At 39.3% G+C, this 21886-nt stretch overlaps 1 protein-coding gene across 4 annotated transcripts in view; it reads left to right on the plus strand.

The window, feature by feature from the left end:
• Positions 1–21886, plus strand: part of Trappc3l (trafficking protein particle complex subunit 3L) — a 115250-nt gene that overhangs the window by 27473 nt on the left and 65891 nt on the right. For all 4 annotated transcript variants that reach the window (XM_087596734.1, XM_087596735.1, NM_001432484.1 and 1 more), the window contains 2 exon segments: positions 12409–12592; positions 14735–14832. Coding sequence is in view for 1 of the 4 variants with exons in the window: in NM_001432484.1 (NP_001419413.1) it covers positions 12551–12592; positions 14735–14832 (140 nt within the window). In the remaining 3 variants the exon portion in view is untranslated.

The following is a 21886-nucleotide window of genomic DNA, read 5'->3' on the forward strand; positions in this document are numbered from 1 at the left end:
AAATTCCAATTGTCCACTACCGCATGTGTGTGTGTAAGTAATTTTCTAGATGAAAAACTGAAAAATAACTGTGTATTATGTTCTTTATATAAAACTCTAGAAAATATAGCCAGGTATGAGGCACAAGCCTTTAATCCAAGTACATAGGAGGCAAATACAGAGGCAGGTGGATCTCTATAAGTTCACTGGTTTAACATAGTGACTTTCAGGGCAGCAAGGACTACATAGACCCTATTTCAAAACAACAAACTCTAGAAAATATAAATAGATTAGTGCTTTCTGAGAAAAACAGGAAAAGAGGGATAAGAAGAAGGTTGTAAAGAAAGAAAGGAGAAGACCTTTGAGAGGCAGACTCTTCTGCCCAGTGTTTGGAGTTGTGGAGGAGATGCCAGTGCTATCAAAAGATTTATTCTTTTTTTCCAAGGACACCAGGTCAGGGAATGCCAAGCAAGGTCACACCAGGAGGCTTCAAACTGGGTCAGAAGGTGGGAGAAGGAAGAGAAAGCCTAGACAAGAACCTTTACTGGGGTATCTGTGGGAAAGATAAGGCAGATCAGGGGAACACTGAAGCTTGGCTTTTAAATAAATATAGTGGACTTTGTGGAGATTATCCCTATATATCTGCAATCTGGGAATGGTTGGTTTAGGGCAGAAAAGTATTAATTCAGTATGTGAGCATTAGATAAGGTGATGGCTCTGGCATTTGACTCTGGCTTATAGGGGAAATACAAATAGCTTATTATTTGGCTCCCTAATTAATGTATACCAAGTAGATAAACATAGAACAGGGAGTTAACAGTGTTAATTACATTGATTAAAAACTCGATCTATATACTTATCAAATGGTGTATCAAATATGTCTCAGTAAACCATAAACATTTTAAGTATGATCACTATAACTAGGTATTCTATGTATAGATCATTTAAACACAGAGGGAATGAAAAAAGAATCTTTATAGGAAAGGAGAGAGTAAATAAAGACAAGAGGATAATAAGAATAAAAGACAAAACTACAATATAAAGTGAGATCAGAACATCGACGAAGATGATAAAAAAATTTAAAGAACTAACAGTGACTTAATGCTTACTGTCTGCTAGGCACAGTGTTAAGAACACTGAATTTCCTGAGTAATCCAATCTTCAGGTATGGTAAGTTTAGGGAGCTTGCCTAGCACCCCACGCGAATGAATGGGGGAGTTAAAATTAGGACCCAGGTAGACTGACACACATCTTTAACCACCATACCAGAGCTGGTTTAAACCAGCCTGTGTAGTGTTTTCAAAACAGCTGTGCTGTCTACAAGTGACCTTCCCCAAACTATAGTGCACACAAAGCTTGAAAACAAAGATATGGAAGCATGGATCACTGTTAAGAATATTAGGAGAGACCGACTACAGGTCATTTAAAGGACTATCTGCACACTCCATCAAAGAAAAACACTTCATTAAGAAGATATGGGCAGATGTCCATGATGGCATAACTTTAAAATATGTAAGTGGAAGAACCAGCCAAATGAAAAGAAAGAATTATTTCCCAGGGAGATTTTTAATGTAACATTAACAAGTGATCAAATAAGCAATAGTAGTTAAATGATAAAAAGAATAAATTTAGCAAGTCTTGCCTAAGTCAGATCACTAAAGATACACGACATTCTATAACCTTAAAAATAGAAGATAAATATTTTTTAAATCCCACAAATAATTTCCCTCTGAAATTGGTTGATGGTCACCAAGATCATCCCCAGAGAATCACCAAGGAAATCTCAGTATCAATATACAATAACAAAGAAATTGATTCAGAAACCAAGGCTTGGTGTACTGCAGAGGTGGGGTTAGTAATGTATGGCATGGGGGCCAAATTGGCCACTGCTTGTTTTGCCTGACTTATGAGTTAAGAATGACTTTTGCATTTTAAAATGGTTTTAAAAAACCTAATAATATGTGACGTGAAAAATAAATGAAATTCAAATGTTAGTGCTTATTACTAAAGTTTTATTGGAAAAATCATATTGACTACTTATTGGAATTGGCTGCTTTTCTATTGACAAAGAGGAATTATCATGACAGAATCTGTCAGGCAAAACCTAACTAACCTACTACGTGGTTCATTCCAGAAAGATTTGCTTGACTGATGTTAATCTGTATAAATAAATTGTCTACAGTGACAGGTATTGCTGTGGATAAACCTCAACAAACTCCTCTGAGAGAAAAGTACTGGCTGTGAGGTGCATGCTATATGATACCACTATAAAGTAAAGTCACATGTACTATTTCATATTATGCATGGATGGGAACATATGTGGAACTTTGAAGCATGCATAGGAATGATAAAATACCAAGATCCACAGAGCAATGACCACTGAGTAGGAAAAAAAAGATAGGGTTTAAGAAAGTTTTGAATATTTTAGCTGGTTTAGACTTGCTTTATGGCTTAAAGCAAAGTCCAGAGCATATATATAGCAAAGCTTGGTAGCACATACCACATCTTCCTTTGTTTATTAGCTCATTCATTATAGTATAGGGGAAGAAAATTATAGAGCATCCCTTGTGGGAGCTGCATAGGACAGAGAAGAGCACCGTTTGAACCCTACTACAGAAGGACTTCATTAATGCATATCTGTAAGGATGTGGTTTGCAGGTTCCTTTTTGGCATTTCCATGTGCACTGGATTTGGGTTAACCTGCCCCTTATCCCTCCCACACCTACACTTGATCTTTTGTACCCTCCATATTTTTCCTTTCACTTTAATATTATGCGTGTTCTGTTACCCCAACTATGCCTCTCCTAGGCGTCTCTGGTGAGCACACAACCCTTTCTCTCATAAATACACATTTATCAAAATTCAGAGTTAAAACCCACATAGAAAAGAAACATGATTGACTTTCTAAACCTGTGTCCTCACTTAATGTAATATGTTCCAGTCACATGCATTCTCCTGTAAGTTTCTTAACTTTGGTTTTCTGTATTGTTTACTTTGATAAAAATGAATCTCAAAGTGTACAGGTGTCACCTGTTCAACTTCTGCTATAGATCTGAACTGTGGGCCGCCACCCAGATGGACCCAACTGAGTGCTACAAAAGGTTAGCTCTGAGTATCACAGGAGGAAAATACACAAAGCGTGAATGCCAGAAGGAATTTCTGGGATCCTTCCAGTCTCTGCCTGCCACCCTATGCCACAGCTCTCTGTATCCAAACTCCAAGGAAAAAGAGCTGGTCTCTCAGAAGTGTTGACACACCTGAGAGCACAGGTGAGACCACCATTTATTCTCACATTCCTGGCCCAAGAAGAACCTGTCCAGAGCCCAAAGGTCACAGGAACTGAGAAGCAGTCTAGGACAGGATGTTTCTGGTTTCTGCCTGTGCCTGGAGCTGACCCTGTGCCACAGTTGTCTGTACCCACATGCCACTGGAAGAAAGTTGGTCTCCCAGGAGTGATGACACACCTGAGAGCACAGCTGAGACCACCACTTCTGCTCCTACGGACCCATCTGGAATCCTCAGGACTCAGAAACTGAGGAGCAGTCTGGGACAGGATCCTTCCAGTTTCTGTCTGCAACCTGAGCTGACCCTGTGCCACAGCTCTCAGTACCCAGATACTGCAGGGAGAGAGCTGGTCTCCCACTAGTGCTAACATAGAGGCTCACAGTAGGATCGAGCCACTGTCAAAGACAGCAAGAGCAGCTAATACCAGAGATAAGAAGATGGCAAGAGGCAAGAGCAAGGACCTAAGCAACAGAAACCAAGTCATTTTGACATCATCAGAACCCAGTTCCCTCACCACAGCAAGCCCAAGAAACCCCCAAACCCCGGAGAAACAAGACTTTGATTTAAAATCACAACTCATGAAGATGTTAAAGGACTTTAAGAAGGACAAGAACAACTCCCTTAAGGAAATACAGGACAATGCAGGTAAACAGGTAGAAGCCCTTAAAGAGGAAACACAAAAATCAACCAAATATGTGAAGGAATTGAACAAACCATCCAGGATCTAAAAAGTGGAAATAGAAATAATAAAGAAATCAGAAAGGGAGACAACCCTGGAGAAAGAAAACCTAAGAAACAGATCAGGAGTCATAGACACAGACATTACCAAAAGAATACAAGAGACAGAAGAGAGAATATCAGGGGCAGAAGATACCATAGAAAACATTGACACAACAGTCAAAGAAAGTGCAAAATGCAAAATGCAAAAAGCTCTTAACCCAAAACAGCCAGGAATTCTAGGACACAATGAGAAGATCAAACCTAAGGATAAATAGGTATAGAGAATGGTGAAGATTCCCAACTTGAAAGGCCACTAAACATCTTCAAAAATTATAGAAGAAAACTTCCCTTACCTAAGAAAGAGATGCCCATAAAGCATAAAAGAAGACTACAGAACTCCAAATAGATTGGGCCAGAAAAGAAATTCATTCCGTCACATAATAGTCAAAACACCAAATGCACAAAACAAAGAAAGAATATTAAAAGCAGTAAGGGGAAAAAGTCAAGTAACATATAAACCAGACCTATCAGAATCACACCAGAATTCACAACAGAGACTATGAAAACTAGAAGATCCTGAGCAGATGTCATACAGACCCTAAGAGAACACAAATGTTAGCCCAGGCTACTATATTGAGCAAAACTCTCAACTACCATAAGTAGAGAAAACCAAGATATTCCACGACAAAATCAAATTTACACAATATCTTTCCACAAATCCAACCCTACAAAGGATAATAGATAGAAACCTCCAACATAGAAAGGGAAGCTATACCCTAGAAAAAGCAAGAAATTAACCTTCTTTCAACTAATCCACAAGAAGATAGCCACACAAACATAATTCAACCTCTAGCAACAAAAACAACAGGAAACAATAATCATTGGTCCCTAATATCTCTTAAGATCAATGGACTCAATTCCCCAATAAGAAGATATAGACTAACAGACTGGATACCTAAAGAGGACCCAGCATTTTGCTGCATACAGGAAACACACCTCAGTGACAAAAACAAACACTACCTCAGAGTAAAATGCTGGAAAACAATGTTCCAAGCAAATGGTCCCAAGAAACAAGTTGGAGAAGCCATTCTAATGTCAAATAAAATCTACTTTCAACCAAAAGTTATCCAAAAAGATAAGGAATGATACTTAATATTCATCAAAGGAATAATCCACCCAGATAAACTCTGAATTGTGAATATCTATGCTCCACATGCAAGGGCACCTACATTCATAGAGAAACCTTACTAAAGCTCAAAGCAAACACTGTATCTCAAACATTAATAGTGGGAGACCCCACTATACCCCACTATCATCAATGGACAGATCATGGAAACAGAAACTAAATAGAGACACAGTGAAATTAACAGAAGTTACAAACCAAATAGATTTAACAGATATCTATAGAACATTTCCTCCTAAAACAAAAGAATATACCTTCTCTTCAGCACCTCATGGTACCTTCTCCAGAACTAACCATATAATCAGTCACAAAACAGGCCTCAATAGATCAAGAAGATTGAAATAATCTCAAGCATCCTATCAGATCACCATTGACTAAGACTAGTCTTCAACAACAACAAAAACAACAGAAAGCCCACTTATACATAGAAGTTAAACAATGCTCTACTCGATGATAACTTGGTCAAGGAAGAAATAAAGAAAGAAATTACTTTTTAGAATTTAATGAAAATGAAGGCACAACATACCCAAACTTATGGGACACAATGAAAGCAGTGCTAAGAGGGAAAATCATAGCTCTGAGTGCCTCCAAAAAGAAACTGGAGATAGCATACACTAGCCGCTTAACAGCACACCTAAAATCTCTAGAACAAAAAGAAGCAAATACATCCAGGAGGAATAGAAGGCAGGAAATAATCAAACTGAGGGCAGAAATCATCCAAGTTAAAAAAAAAACTATACAAAGAATCAACAAAACCAGGAGCTGGTTCTTTGAGAAAATCAACAAGATAGATAAACACTTAGCCAGACTAACCAGAGGGCACAGAGAGTGTATCCAAATTAACAAAATCAGAAATGAAAAGGGAGACATAAAATCAGAAACTGAAGAAATTCAAAGAATCATGAGATCCTACTACCAAAGTCTATACTCAACAAAACTGGAAAATCTGGATGAAATTACCAATTTTATAGATACCAAGTACTAAAGTTAACTCAGGATCAGATAAACCATTTAAACTCATAAAGAAATAGAGGCAGTCATTGAAAGTCTCCCAACCAAAAAAATCCCACAACCAGATAGGTTTAGTAGAATTCTATCAGACCTCCATAGAAGACCAAATACCAATACTGTCCAAACTATTGCACAAAATAGAAAGAGAAGGAACACTACCCAATTCCTTCTATGAAGCCACAACTTTGCTTATATCTAAATCACACAAAGACCCAATAAAGAGAACTTCAGACCAATTTCCTTTATGAATATCGATGCACAATCACTCAATAAAATTCTCACAAACCAAATACAAGAACACATCGAAATGATCATCCACCATGATGAAGTAGGCATCTCAGGGTCACAAGAATGGTTCAATATTCAGAAATCCATCAATGAAATCCATTATATAAACAAACTCAAAGAAAAAAACGCATGATCATCATATTAATGCTCAGAAAGCATTTGACAAAATTCAACACCCCTTCATGTTAAAAGTCTTGGAAAGATCAGGAATTCAAGGCTCATACATAAACATATTAAAAGCAATATACAACAAACCAGTAGCCAACATTAAACTAAATAGAGAGAACCTTGAGGAAATCCCACTAAAATCAGGGACTAGACAAGGCTGCCCACTCTCTCCCTACCTATTCCATATAATACTTGAAGTTCTAACCAGAACAATCAGACAACAAATGTAGGTCAAATAAGTACAAATTGGAAAGGAAGAAGTCAAAACATCATATTTGCAGATGATATGATAGTATACTTAAGTGACCCCAAAAATTCCACCAGAGAACTCCTGAACTTGATAAACAATTCAGCAAATTGTCTGGATATAAAATTAACTTAAACAAATCAGCAGTCTTCCTATACTCAAATGATAAACAGGCTGAGAAAGAAATTAGGGAAATAACACTCTTCACAATAGTCACATATCATACACTGTATGGTATTGGTACAGAGACAGGCAGGTAGATCCATAGAATAGAATGAAGACCCAGAAATGAACACATACACCTACAGTCACTTGATCTTTGACAAAGGAGCTATAACCATCCAGTGGATAAAAAGCATTTTCAACAAATGGTGCTGGTTCAACTGGAGGTTAGCATGTAGAAGAATGCAAATTGATCCATTTTTATCACGCTGTGCAAAGCTCAAGTCTAAGTGAATCAAGGACCTCCACATAAAGCCAGATATGCTCAAACTAAAAGAAGAAAAGGTGAGGAAGAGCCTCAAACACATGGGTACAGGGGACATTTTCCTGAACAGAACCCCCATGGGTTATGCTCTAAAATCAAGATTCAACAAATAGGACCTCATAAAATTGCAAAGCTTCTGTAAGACAAAGGACACTGTCATTAGGACAAAATGGCAACCAACAGACTGGGAAAAGATCTTTACCAATCCTATATCCAATAGGAGGCTAATATCCAATATATACAAAGAACTCAAGAAGTTAGACTACAGAGAACCAAATAACCCTATTAAAAATGGAATACAGAGCTAAACAAAGAATTCTCAGCTGAGGAATATGGAATGGCAGAGAAGTACCTAAGGAAATGTTCAACATCCTTAGTCATCAGGGAAATGCAAATCAAAATAACCCTGAGATTCCACCTCACAACAGTCAAATGGCTAAGATAAAAAACTCAGGTGACATCAGATGCTGGCAAGGATGTGGAGAAAGAGGAATGCTCCTCCACTGTTGGTTGGATTGCAAGCTGGTACAACCACTCTGGAAATCTGTCTGGAGGTTCCTCAGAGAATTGGACATAGTACTACCTGAGGACCCAGCTATACCACTCCTGGACATAAACCCCAAAAAAGCTACAACATATAATAAGGACATGCTCTACTATGTTCATAGCAGCCTTATTTATAATAGCTAGAAGCTGGAGAAAACCCAGATGTCCCTCAACAGAGGTGTGGATACAGAAAATGTGGTGCATTTACATAATGGAGTACCTACTCAGCTATCAAAAACAATGACTTCATGAAATTCATAGGCAAATGGGTGGAACTAGAAAATATCATCCTGAGTGAGGTAACCCAATCACAAAAAACACACATGGCATGCATCACTGATGAATGGATATTAGCCCAAAAGCTCGAATTACCCAAGATACAATCCACAGACCACATGAAGCTCAAGAAGAAGGATGACCAAAGAGCAGATGCGTTAGTCCTTCTTAAAAGGGGAAACGAAAATATTCACAGGAGGAAATACAAAGACAAAGTTTGGAGCAGAGACTGAAGGAAAGGCTATCCAGAGACTGCCCCACCTAGGGATCCAGCCCATGTACATACAGCCACCAAACCCAGACAATATTGCTGATGCCAAGAATTGCAAGGTAACAGGAGCCTGATATAGCCATCTCCTGAGAGGTTCTGCCAGGGCATGACAATACAGAGGTGGATGCTCGCAGCCAACCATTGAACTGAGAATGGGGTCCCCATTGGAGGAGTTAGAGAAAAGATTTAAGGAGCTAGAGGGGTTTGCAACTTCCCAAGAACAACAATACCAACTAACCAGAGCTCCCAGTGACTGAACCACCATCCAAAGAGTACACATGGACAGACCTATGGCTCCAGCTGCATATGTAGTAGAGAATGGCCTTGTTTGGCACCAATGGGAGAAGAAGCCCTTGGTCTTACAAAGGCTCAATGTCCCAATATAGGAGAATGTCAGTGTGGGGAGGAAGGAAAGGGTGGGTGGGGGAGCACCCTCATAGAAGAAAGGGGGATGGGATAGGGGTTTATGGATGGAAATTTGAAATGCAAATTTTAAAAATCCCACAAAAAATAAGGAATTTCTGTAGTCATTACTTTGAGAGGAAGGAGGAGGAGGGGGAGGAAGAAGAAGGGGAAGGGGAGGGGGAGAGGGAGGAGGGGGAGGAGGAGGAGAAACAGGTCCCTGTATAAGTTCTTAGGTTCCTGGGAGTAACTCTGTTAGGATCTTCTCAAGTCTTTACTCAATTGCCCAGCTGTCTCCCAAAGGACCTGGGTAGAGATGTCATCTAAGACACTTGTGATGACTGACAGCTGGGTAATCAAAGGATACTCCTTTCTCTTAATCCCAGCTCCAAATTCTATTCTACCCAGCTTAATGATTTTTACTAAAAGTAGAAACACAACACTTGGGCATTATTTTGTCACAATTCTCTTCCCTACTCTAGTGCCAGGGCAAATGTTAATCATTTGCCTTCCTAAGCATCAAACTATGCTCTCTGTTCGGAGAAGAATTTTTTTACACACGAAGAGGGGTTCTGGAAAACAAAAGGTACACATAGATGTTAAGAAGTATTGAAAGAGGCTGTTTTACAGTCCAAAAAAATAGCAAACTAGTGTCCAGATGACAGTGACTACAGCTGTTTGTCTAAAATGTATATTGTGCACCTCAGGTCCTGGGTCCCATCAGGTGGACTGTTGTCCAGCAAAGAGCCTTGTTAGTTTGGAAGAAAGATGCACCATCATTTTCTTTTTGTCTCTTTCTTTTTTCCTTTCTTTTCTCTCTCTTTTTCTTCCTTTCTCCTCTCTTCTCTTTCTTTCTTTTGATTTATTGACATAAGGTTTCTTTATGTATCTTTGGCTATCCTGGAACTCACTCTGTAGACCAGACTGACCAGGAACTCATAAAGATTTGCCTGCCTCTGCCCCCTGAATACTGGGATTAAAGGCTAGGCTGAACCTTTTGAAGGTACCCATCTGTGGAACAGTGGACCCTGACAGAAAACTTGGTAAGGTTGAATGGATTCAGAAACCCTGGTACCCTCATACCTGATAGTAGATGTTTCATCTACTTCTAACCAGGTTTCTATCCTGGAACACATGACAGGACATTCCATGGAGTGGACTGTGAGAATCAGTCATGTAGGGGTAGTACCCAAAATTCTTCCACATGCAAATGAGGCATCCCTAACATCTCAGGCTAAGACTATAGAAAGCATCTTCTTTTAGACCCCAACTGCCCCAAAATGTATATAAGATCATGTCCACAAAACATAAAGCACAAGAGTTAGTTCATCAAAGATCATCTGAGAGCATCTGTCATAAAGAGCTACAACACTTTGGGGAGGAACAGATCTCTCTCAAAGCTTTTGCTGCTGGAAGCTGCTCAAACCTACCTTGGTCACTTCCTGCTCAAAAGCACCAACCTTGGCTTCTAGCCACTGACTCAAAGTCTCCAGAGCAGAGGCAGTTGTGGAAGAGACCCAGCATCTCCCCTAGATCTGACTCCCCCTCCCTGCTCAAACTGGCCTGCTAACTAGTGTCAAGCTGCTCCAGATCAGCAGTGGCTGCAGAAGACTAACTCCCCCATCCTCTTCGAAGAATACAACTCTTTGGATGCTCAGGCCAGACCAGAGCCTCACAGACCTTCACAGATAGTGTCTGGTACACCAGTCCAACACACATGATACCTTTGAAGCTCTGTTGTGGCTTTGACATGACCACAACATAGCCATGGTTTTGTATTGTTTTTTTACTACAATGCTACCTTCTCCTCTACGAGCACATAGACTTTTCCTGTTCCACTCAGGATCTCTTACCTTGAATCCCAAATTTCCGCCAAATTGGCAACATGCTATCAACTACACATTTATATTTGTTTAGAATCTACTTCTACATTTTATCAACTACATTAGAATGTCTACAATAGATAAAATGTGGGTGGTTTGGAATCTGCAAATGTAGCTCTGTTTCCTACTATCCAGATGAGCTTGAAAAGCTTTTTTAGTCTTTTTATTCTATATACCTATCCTGTAAAATGGCAGTGGTTACTGCACTGATTACTTCAATGACTTAGTTGAATTAGAATACTATCGATGGGCTGGAGAGATGGCTCAGCGGTTAAGAGCACTGACTGCTCATCCAGAGGTCCTGAGTTCAAATCCTAGCAACCACATGATGGCTCATAACCATCTGTAATGAGATCTGATGCCCTCTTCTGGTGTGTCTGAAGATAGCTACAGTGTACTTATATATAATAAATAAATTTAAAAAAAAAGAATACTATCGATGGTGAAAATCATACTGTAAGCTGTGAAATTGTAAATATAAGTTATTAATCTCCCCCCCAAAATGCTGTCAGTTTTCCAGATGGTTTCCTAGAACATAAACAAGTATGGAAATACTTCACATAATATAAAATTTGATCCCATATACCCATCTGTAAGAACAACCTGCAGTAATTAGTCTTATGTAGTGCATTACAATGTGTTTTATAGTCTATGTCATCTCTTTGATAGTCAAATTATTCTGTGAGGTATGTATTACTACTGCCATTTCACAGATGTGGAAACTGAGCCACAGAGCAATAAAGTGGCTTGCCCATGGCCACACAGCCAGCAATCAGGAGAACTTTAACTGAATTGGAGCCTTGTCCACCATTCAAGACTCTTTCAACTGTGCCACATTCTTCTTCAAAGGGCTTGCCAGTCTTCACTTTGTAGAAAGAGTGTTCCAGAACCAATAGGACTAATTGTCTCCAGATGTAAGCAGAGGAAAAGTGCCTTCTCAACTAAATCTTCTATTTCTATGTCTGGTACAGCTTTGAAATCCCACACCCTGCATTTGTCACAATGTGATTTCTTATTTAAACTTTAAATATCTGTACCTTTGCATAAGTAAAGAGAGCATCCAATAGCTTAGAAACTATCAAAAGGGCTAAGGGCTTACACTCTCTGCCAGAATCATCATACATTATTAAACTGCACAACTCCCATTCCGCGCAACAGCTCTGTAAGAAAATATCTGCTTTATAAGTCATTAAAAATGCTGATGGCTGTTATGAAAATTTCTCTTTTAAAAACAAGATTCTAAATATATTTGAATATTGGAACACACAGGATGGGGGCAGGCACTGTTCTGGGGACAATGTGAAACTCATTTGTTGATCAGGTTTAAACTCAGGATTTAGTGCCTAAGATTGCTGATCCCGTCTCTCTGATTCATAGAACAAATCAATACAGAAGTGAATAATGCTAACATTTAAATCTGTCTTGGATTGTGAAGGTTTCTGTTCCTGATTTTAAAACAATGCCTTGGCACCAGAACAAAACACCACTCATCAACTCCCTGGGGCTAAAGAATTTTTAGTGTTTGGGTGCTTTGGGTTGAACTTCACACACACTGAGTTTTTATGGGCCTGGATTACAAGAGAGGCTGTTCCTGGATCAGCAGCAGGTTACAGAGGTATACAACAGTGCCATTGTTCACAGTTTTCTCTCTCTTCCATTCAGCAAAGAGCAAAGGTAGCATAGCACACTCCTGCATCAAAGCAAGGAAGACCTCGCTAAGACAAAGACCGGAGAGGACTACTGATGTGCATCTAAGTCACAGACGGAAGGAAGGCACTGAAGATCTCCTCACCCACCAGGAGAGATGTCTCGTCCTGCACACAAAAGGCCAGAATATCACAAAATAGTAAGACTTCTTGTTAAAGAGCCTTGCTTCTCTCTCCCAGCAAATGTTTTCTTGAAGGATGTTTTGTGTGTTTAGGCGAAGTGATGCTACTACAAATAGAAGGTTTCAGTGAGGCAAAGATAGTGTTTGGTAAATGACTGTTCTGGAAATTGTTACAAGCATCTCTTAAGAGTGTAGCAGAGTAATCAGTTTTTATACAGATTTTTAGGGAATTCTTTGCTGGTGGGTGACTTGAATAAATCAAAAGGTATCAAATAATCCTTTTGCCTCTAAGATAAAATATGAGACCATTGATCAATTCTTTATATTTCATCTTATATTAAGAGGCAAATAAAATGTATAGTCAATTACGTATAAATTGAACAGGAAAAGATCATCAAAACACTAGGAATCCAAAAACTATCATTAAAACTACATTGCCTGGTACTCAATGTGTTTGTATTTGGCGTGAGCTATTGTCCTTTTATAACTTCCAAATTCACTTATTGCTAAGACTTTGGAGGTGGAGTGGGGTACATTTAATTTGAAGCAAAACTTTTGGGTTTTTTGTTTTTGGTTTTGTTTTGTTTTGTTTTGTTTTTTAAACCTTTCATCCTAGCACCAATAATTCAAATATTACAGGTAGGAAAACTTAGGGTTCTGTTTAATGCTGTATTAATCATTTCAGGGACTGGTGGGAATTTAGTGTAATTAGGTGATTTTGTCCCTCTGCTCTCGAGGCTGCATTGACAACTTGGTGTGTGCCACAGTCAGAAATGCCTACAAATATTTCATCTGGCACCCTGGGCTCTTGAACAATTTGTCTGCTATCTATCAAATGACAAAAATATATAGTACATAATTCATATTGTGCCTAAGTCACTACGCACATGTGTGCAAACAAATTAAAACATTTTTATACTAGTGTATCCAAAACCACTGAAAATAATATTAGATTTATATTTATACATCGAAAGTGATTTATTTTATTGTTTTAAAAACTATAAAGAAATTCCTGTTGATATTTCTTGGGATATATATAGTATGGATATGCTAGATATGCAGTGGAAAACATAATCTCTTGTCATGATGCAAGATGAAAAAAAATGGACCTTTTTTTGGACATGTACTTAAAACTCAAGAAATAAATATGTTTCAAGGTATATTAGTATATCCCATGGAAGACAGAGTACCCGAGACTCATGGCTATGACAAACAGAAGAGGCACAATTTCTTCTCTCTCCTCTGGACAAATTCTTTGTATAGAATGAAAACAAAGACCTTCCTCTTCTTCCTCCCTTGGAACATGGAGTTGGAGGAGCTCTTCTGGCTCCCAATGGCTGGCAGGTTGCTGTGTGCTCTGGGTTCCTTCATTTAGTCTGTAGGATGGACAGAGGGACATGTTCTCATCAGGCGTCTGTCCCTTTTCTGGGCACTATTTCCCGGTAGAAGCAAGATAGACTTTTAAAAATGGGTTGATCAAATTTTCTTTTCTGATTCCTTTCTTTTCTTTTTCCTTTTCTTTCTTTCTTTCTTTTTTATTTTCTAAATGAAGCCTTACTGGACTTCTTTTTGCTTATAACTCATTCTAAAAATTGGAACACAATTCTGAGTTCTTTTTTTTTTAATAAAGAAAAAGCAACCACTGTTTATATTTAGCTACTTTAAAATGCTCCTCTTTTCTTTAAGCAAAAAGAATTCCAGCTGACTTGCTACTGTGGCTGGGTTCATCCTGAAGTCCTTCTTGGCAGATCTAAGACTCAGAAAAGGCTATGCAGGGTCATGGTGAGCCTCATCCATTATCTACAGAAAACAGGCAGTGCGAAGCACAAGCTATTCCAGAAAACAATAATTGTATGAGAAATTAGTAGTAAAAAAAAACTTTTCCCCCATTAAAATTCACATCATAGAATGCAATAGTTACAAATGTGTAAGACAATGTTCTCATGTGAGCACATACTCTTCTCAGCCCTTCTCCCGGCCCAGGAATGCAAGTGACAGCTCAAGAGTACAAATTGTCACAGTAGTGCAAGACTAGTGCAAGAGTGGGAAAGGTGAACCGATAATCTCTGAGGGTGATTCCAACCCACAGATCAAAAATAAATGGCATACGATATACTGTCATAGTTGCCTGTAACAAAACTATACACATTTCCTCTACAGAACAAAGACCTTTTTGTGCTCACCTATGGAGCTCTGGTTGCCCAGCTATGCAAGGATTATGAAAAAGATGAGGATGTGAACAAATACTTGGATAAAATGTAAGTGGCACTCTCATTGCTGTACAGTATTTATTGCTTGTTGATATCTCTGCATTTTCCTGTTTTTAATGGCCTGCTCCACTTCACCAGCTCCTCCCAGGTTCTGCGAGTGGGACTGATCTCACATCTGAGAGTGGACTATGATTTCTTATAACTCAGCTTAAAATAATAGAAAAGAATTTTCTCTAGTTCTGTCGAATATAGACTTCTCTTTCCTCAGGTTAGACAGGATTTTTCTATTAGTCACTTATGAGCAACCAACATGGTGGAGCAAAGATGTTCTTTTAGTGAGATGATGGAATATTCAGTTTGACTTAGAATTTTCACAATTTCTTACAATGAATTACATTGTGATTTGTAATATATAATTCCCTGGATAAGCAGGGGTGGCCTGATGGAGACTGTGCAATAAACAAGCAAACAAGCAGAAAACTAACAGTAGTCACACGAGAAGACGACTGATGTACAAGGGATTTGATGGAAAGGAAGGGGTTTCTTTTCTTCTTGTTTTGTTTTTCTTGTCTAGTACTTTCATTGCTTGAGCATTTTTAAAAAGTTTTTCAATAGAAATATCCGACCTCTCCTTTTTATAATAAAAGCCCCCTTCCTTTTTATTTCACTAGTGAAGTTTCTTTTTTTTTTTTTTATTAACTTGAGTACTTCTTATATACATTTTGAGTGTTATTCCCTTTCCCGGTTTCTGGGCAAACATCCCCCTAATCCCTCCCCCTCCCCTTCTTTATGGGTGTTCCCCTCCCCACCCTCCCCCCATTGCCGCCCTCCCCCCAACAATCTAGTTCACTGGGGGTTCAGTCTTAGCAGGACCCAGGGCTTCCCCTTCCACTGGTGCTCTTACTAGGATATTCATTGCTACCTATGAGGTCAGAGTCCAGGGTCAGTCCATGTATAGTCTTTAGGTAGTGGCTTAGTCCCTGGAAGCTCTGGTTGCTTGGCATTGTTGTACATATGGGGTCTCGAGCCCCTCCAAGCTCTTCCAGTTCTTTCTCTGATTCCTTCAACAGGGGTCCTATTCTCAGTTCAGTGGTTTGCTGCTGGCATTCGCCTCTGTATTTGCTGTATTCTGGCTGTGTCTCTCAGGAGCGATCTACATCCGGCTCCTGTCTACATCCGGCTCCTGTCGGCCTGCACTTCTTTGCTTCATCCATCTTGTCTAATTGGATGGCTGTATATGTATGGGCCACATGTGGGGCAGGCTCTGAATGGGTGTTCCTTCTGTGTCTGTTTTAATCTTTGCCTCTCTATTCCCTGCCACGGGTATTCTTATTCCCCTTTTAAAGAAGGAGTGAAGCATTCACATTTTGATCATCCGTCTTGAGTTTCATTTGTTCTAGGCATCTAGGGTAATTCAAGCATTTGGGCTAATAGCCACTAGTGAAGTTTCTTGTAGCTTATATTCAACCTTCTAATTTCCCACAAGTAAGTATATCATCATCAAGTTATGGCAATTTTATCATTCAATTTAACCTTTTTAAATGCTTTACGAGCATATATGTATTACACATAATAATGGGTTTCACTATGATTCCTTCATACATGTTCACAGTGTATATTAATAAACCTACTCCCATTAACCTTGCTTGTGCTCCTCTCTTCCCCTCTCCTCCCCTTCCTTTTCTCTCATAGCCTCACCTCTGCTTTCATATCTTCAGTATACCCTGTGAGTTTCATTGGGATTATTTACAGGAAAATGAGTGCCTTACCAGTGGTTATAACCCTGGATAAAATGACTCTCCCTCCCCCATCAACCATTATCTGCTTAAAGACTGGTATTCCAGGAGCTCCTCCCCTTTTATAACAGAGTGATGATTGGTCCACTTTTGTACAAATGGGTGTGTGATTAGTGACAGCTGTGGAGAGTGCAGTAGTCACTTCGAGCCAAGATGGCATTCCAGCTCTTACATTCTCTCCACTTCGTCCTCAATGTTCACTAAGCCTTGAAAGGAGTGTTAGTGAGGCCCTACTTTTGGTTAGGCATTCAATGGTCATTTGTTTTCAGTATTTTGAGTATACCTGAATCATTACTAACAACAACAACAACAACAACAACAATAACAACAATAACAACAAAAAGCTTCTCTTACCAAACCCAGCAGCAACACTATTATACAAACACAAACATGGTTATTTATGAAGCAGCTTGATACATTCATCATTTCCATGTAGCAAAACAACAGTAGCTTCTAGTAGGGTCTAGAACCTCCCCAGCCACAGGCCTCTGAGTGGGTTACAGTCTTAAACATGAATTTCTTCTCATGGAGAGGTCATCAAATCTAGTCCGAGAGTGGTTACCTAATAACAGACTTGCCATTATCATACAAGTGCACTCACCTTGCCTGGCTGGTCAGTATTGATGCTGACAGGACCCACAGCTGAGTAAGACAGCTAATGGCAATTCTCCCAGCAGCCTGCACAACACCCAGTACTATGCTCATGGCCAGTGGGGAGGAAACTTCTAGGGCAGTGCTAGCTTGATTTATCTATGTCTTGCAAATACCTGCATGTTTAAACTTGTTTTTAAAATTATTTATCTAGGAGTGTAGTTAGTATAGTGTGTGTGTGTGTGTGTGTGTGTGTGTGTGTGTGTGTGTGTGTGTGTAGCAGTTTGTGGGGTATGCATGTGTGCTCTCATGCACATGCCACAGCATGCATGTAGAGGCCAGAGTGCCACTTTGGAGAATTGAAACAATTCTCCCACGTTATGGGTTCTGGGAATCAAACACAGGTCTTTAGGCCTATGCACAAACACCTCTACCTACTAAGCCATCTTGTCAACTTTCCACCTTAACTCCTTTTTTTTTTTTTTTTTGAGACAAGATATCTCACTGAACACAAAACTCACAGATTGTCAAAGCTGGCTGCCTGGAAAGATCTTCCCATTTCCCCGGTGGTAAAGATATAGACACATGCCACTATGCCTAGCTTTCTCATATGTGCTGGTGACCTGAGCTTCAGCCTTCATGTGTGCAGAGCAGGCAGGCACTTTATTGACTGGGCCACCTCCCCAGCCAGTCTATAATCATATTTTTGGATTGGCTTATCAAGTGTCAGATTTCCTTACATATTTTTCAGACACCGTGGGTTTGTTGACCCAATCTGGCAACCTGTTCTCTCCCCATCTGCGAACTGCCCTTCCCATCTAAACTGTTCTAGTTCTAGTTTTTTTTTTAACCTCTTAATTATGGACACTGGAAAGTGCTATAGCAGAATAATGACTGGGAAACATGTATGGTTTATAAGATTTATTCAGACAAGGTAAAGGGGAAATTGAGCTTAGGGTTTTAAGAATATTAAAAAGGGTTCATGGTGTTTTCCAGAATACAGAGATAGTCAACACTAGGGAAAGCTTGAGAAAAGTTTTAAATTCATATTTTCTTCTATTTCCATGTGCGTATACTCCTCTTTGGGGAGGGTTCTTTCTAGGTATAGTACACATAGTTCTGTTTCATTTCTTGATAATTGTATTTGCAAAGAAGCAAACCTCCAGAGGGTCCCCGCAGTCTGTTCCTTTTCTTCCTCAACTGAACTGCCTGAGGTCATGAGAGCTGATGCCATTGTTTAAGCTTGGAACATGGACATCTAATGGAGCATTTGCAAAAATGATCCCAAATTATTTGATTTCTGTTAGTTCATTTGGTATGATTTTGTGGATTACCTGTAGAAGAAAAAACCTCCTTTATTTAAATAAAAATATGTTTGGAGAACTTAGTGTATGGCTTAACAGTTAAAGTGTAATAGTAGGCAAAGAATAAAGTTTGAGATGGCTGTAGCAAGGCCTTGCTTAAGAAAAAAAGGTTTCACATTTTGAATATTTTGAATAGCTTCTGGGAGTATTTCACACTTAAATCGGTATTTTGTAGAAAAATTGTCTTGATAGAAACCAACTATGTACATCATTGTATTATATACTACGTGCATTTTTCATCCCTCTGCCCCATGGCTGAGCTTATACCTATGTGTTAAAATAATTAGCAAATACTGGACTTTTTAAGGTCACTCTTCCTCTGTCTTTTGGAGTAGACATCCTGCTCGTATATTTGTGGTTCAGCCTTTAATGGCTGAACCATCTCTTTCTCTTGCACAGATGGCCCATTCTAAAGATATAGTACATATCATTAGACTTCTGGATTATTAAGGACTCTGACCTCAAATCCAATTCTCCACAACTGGCAAGCTACCAGAGATCTTCCCACATTTTAGGTTCCAAGGCACAACTATTGCCTTGGAAAATACCAACTCTGATTTTCTTGGGTTTTCTGGTACTCTGTCTAAATGGTTTCATTTGTCTATTTCTGTATCACTGTGAAAATAAAGAAAGGCTGATAGTTAAGAAAAATAATATTCGTTTTTGTTTCTATTTTAAGGTCTTATTTCTATAACTGGATAAGACATTCTTTTTTTCTTTTTTTTATCTTTATTAACTTGACTATTTCTTATTTACATTTCAATTGTTATTCCCCTTCCTGGCCAACATCCCCCTAACCCCTCCCCCTCCCCTTCTATATGGGCTTCCCCTCCCTATCCTCCCCACATTACCACCCTCCCCCCAACAATCCCACTCACTGGGGGTTCAGTCTTGGCAGGACCAAGGGCTTCCCCTTCCATTGGTGCTCTTACTAGGCTATTCATTGCTACCTATGAGGTTGGAGCCCAGGATCAGTCCATGTATAGTCTTTGGGTAGTGGCTTAGTCCCTGGAAGCTCTGGTTGGTTGGCATTGTTGTTCATATGGGGTCTAGAGCACCTTCAAGCTCTTCCAGTCCTTTCTCTGATTCCTTCAATGGGGGTCTGGTTCTCAGTTCAGTGGTTTGCTGCTGGCATTCGCCTCTGTATTTGCTGTATTCTGGCTGTGTCTCTCAGGAGCGATCTACATCCTGTGGGCCTGCACTTCTTTGCTTCATCCATCTTATCTAATTGGGTGGCTGTATATGTATGGGCCATATGTGGGGCAGGCTCTGAATGAGTGTTCCTTCTGCCTCTGTTTTAATCTTTGCCTCCCTATTCCCTGCTAAGGGTATTCTTGTCCCCCCCCCCTTTTTTTTTTCCAGAGCTGGGAACCGAACCCAGGGCCTTCCGGTTGCTAGGCAAGCGCTCTACCACTGAGCTAAATCCCCAACCTTCTTGTTCCCCTTTTAAAGGAGTGAAGCATTCACATTTTGGTCATCCCTCTTCAGTTTTATGTGTTCTGTGCATCTAGGGTAATTCAAGCATTTGGGCTAATATCCACTTATCAATGAGTGCATACCATGTGTGTTATTCTGTGATTGGGTTACCTCACTCAGGATGATATTTTCCAGTTCCAACCATTTGCCTATGAATTTCATGAAGTCATTGTTTTTGATAGCTGAGTAGTATTCCATTGTGTAGATGTACCACATTTTCTGTATCCCTTCCTCTGTTGAAGGACATCTGGGTTCTTTCCAATTTCTGGCTATTATAAATAAGGCTGCTATGAACATAGTAGAGCAGGTGTCTTTGTTATATGTTGGGGCATCTTTTGGGTATATGCCCAAGAGAGGTATAGCTGGGTCCTCAGGTGGTTCAATGTCCGATTTTCTGAGGAACCTCCAGACTGATTTCCAGAATGGTTGTACCAGTCTGCAATCCCACCAACAATGGAGGAGTGTTCCTCTTTCTCCACATCCTCGCCAGCATTTGCTGTCACCTTAGTTTTTGATCTTAGCCATTCTCACTGGTGTGAGGTGAAATCTCAGGGTTGTTTTGATTTGCATTTCCCTTATGACTAAAGATGTTGAACATTTCTTTAGGTGTTTCTCAGCCATTTGGCATTCCTCAGCTATGAATTCTTTGTTTAGCTCTGAACCCCATTTTTTTTAATTTAGAGAATACTTTATTAGTTTTTGTAATCAAACCCACGTATATAAGACCTTACATATTTAATACAGTGTGTTACCCCTGTACAAATGGAAAAAACTTAAGTTCAACATTTCTAGACCAATATGGCTGTTAATTTCTGTACAGTGCCAACTCAACACAGTAAACGGGGATACTTTTTTCGAAAGTTGACAGCACAGCTAAAGTTTCAAAAAATTCAAATTATATATCTGTATATATATATTTATATTTATATAAAAAGACCAATAATAGCAGTGTGTTATGCATCAACAGCAGCAACAGCTTTTCCAGGTTCTGCAGTCATCTGAACAAAACTGTAGAGACATCCAGCACACTCCATTAAAAAAAAAAAAAGTAAAAAAACAAAACCCGAGAAAACAGCACAGTTCTGTTACTCTTGTGGTACCTGGCACCATTTTTTTTTAAATTAGCTTCTCAATCATCATCTGGAAAGAAAACATTCTGAGCAACATCATTAAAAACAGCTCTGATAAAGCACGGTCACTACTACGTATCATAAAGCAGGTACAAGCTATTTTACATCCACAGAGGTATGATACAGTACTGTCCTACATCTATAATACTAGAGGATACAATTTAAAAGGCATTATTTGAGACTTGATTCTACTTTTCCAGCAGAGGGCCCAAAGGATGGTGTGACACAGCTTTGTAAAGAAACATACTCTAGACAGGATTTCCTTTCACTAGTGGCACACTTCTAAGGATTCATTCTCTCCATGAATGTCAGCTAAAACCGTTATTAAAAAAATGAAATATCCCTAGAACAAAACCGTATAACCACCGGATTCACATGAAGATGACCTAGTGGAGACAAGCTGGACCTCACCTTACCAACAAGCTATCAAATCTGTTATGTTTAAACAGTGAGACCTCCAAGGAAGGAGATGCCAAGTAGTGCTTCAAAGCTTCGGACCACAATCAAACACAGCATCCTTTTCAACAGAAGCAGAAGCTCATCTGAATATGCTCATGGATGCTGACATCAACATTTAATCATCTCCTCACTCATCCAGGAAGAGGGGGAGATCAGTTACTACTGTACTTTATTGTGTTCAACCAAATCACCATGTTACAAAAATAGCAAGCTGCCATAATAAAAAATAAGGCTCCTCTATCCAGCACCAGATAGCATCATTTTACTTTCAAGCCTAGAAATTGCA

This window comes from Rattus norvegicus, chromosome 20, assembly GCF_021556685.1.
Source record: "Rattus norvegicus strain SHRSP/BbbUtx chromosome 20, alternate assembly SHRSP_T2T, whole genome shotgun sequence".
NCBI classification, from domain to species: Eukaryota; Metazoa; Chordata; class Mammalia; order Rodentia; family Muridae; genus Rattus; species Rattus norvegicus.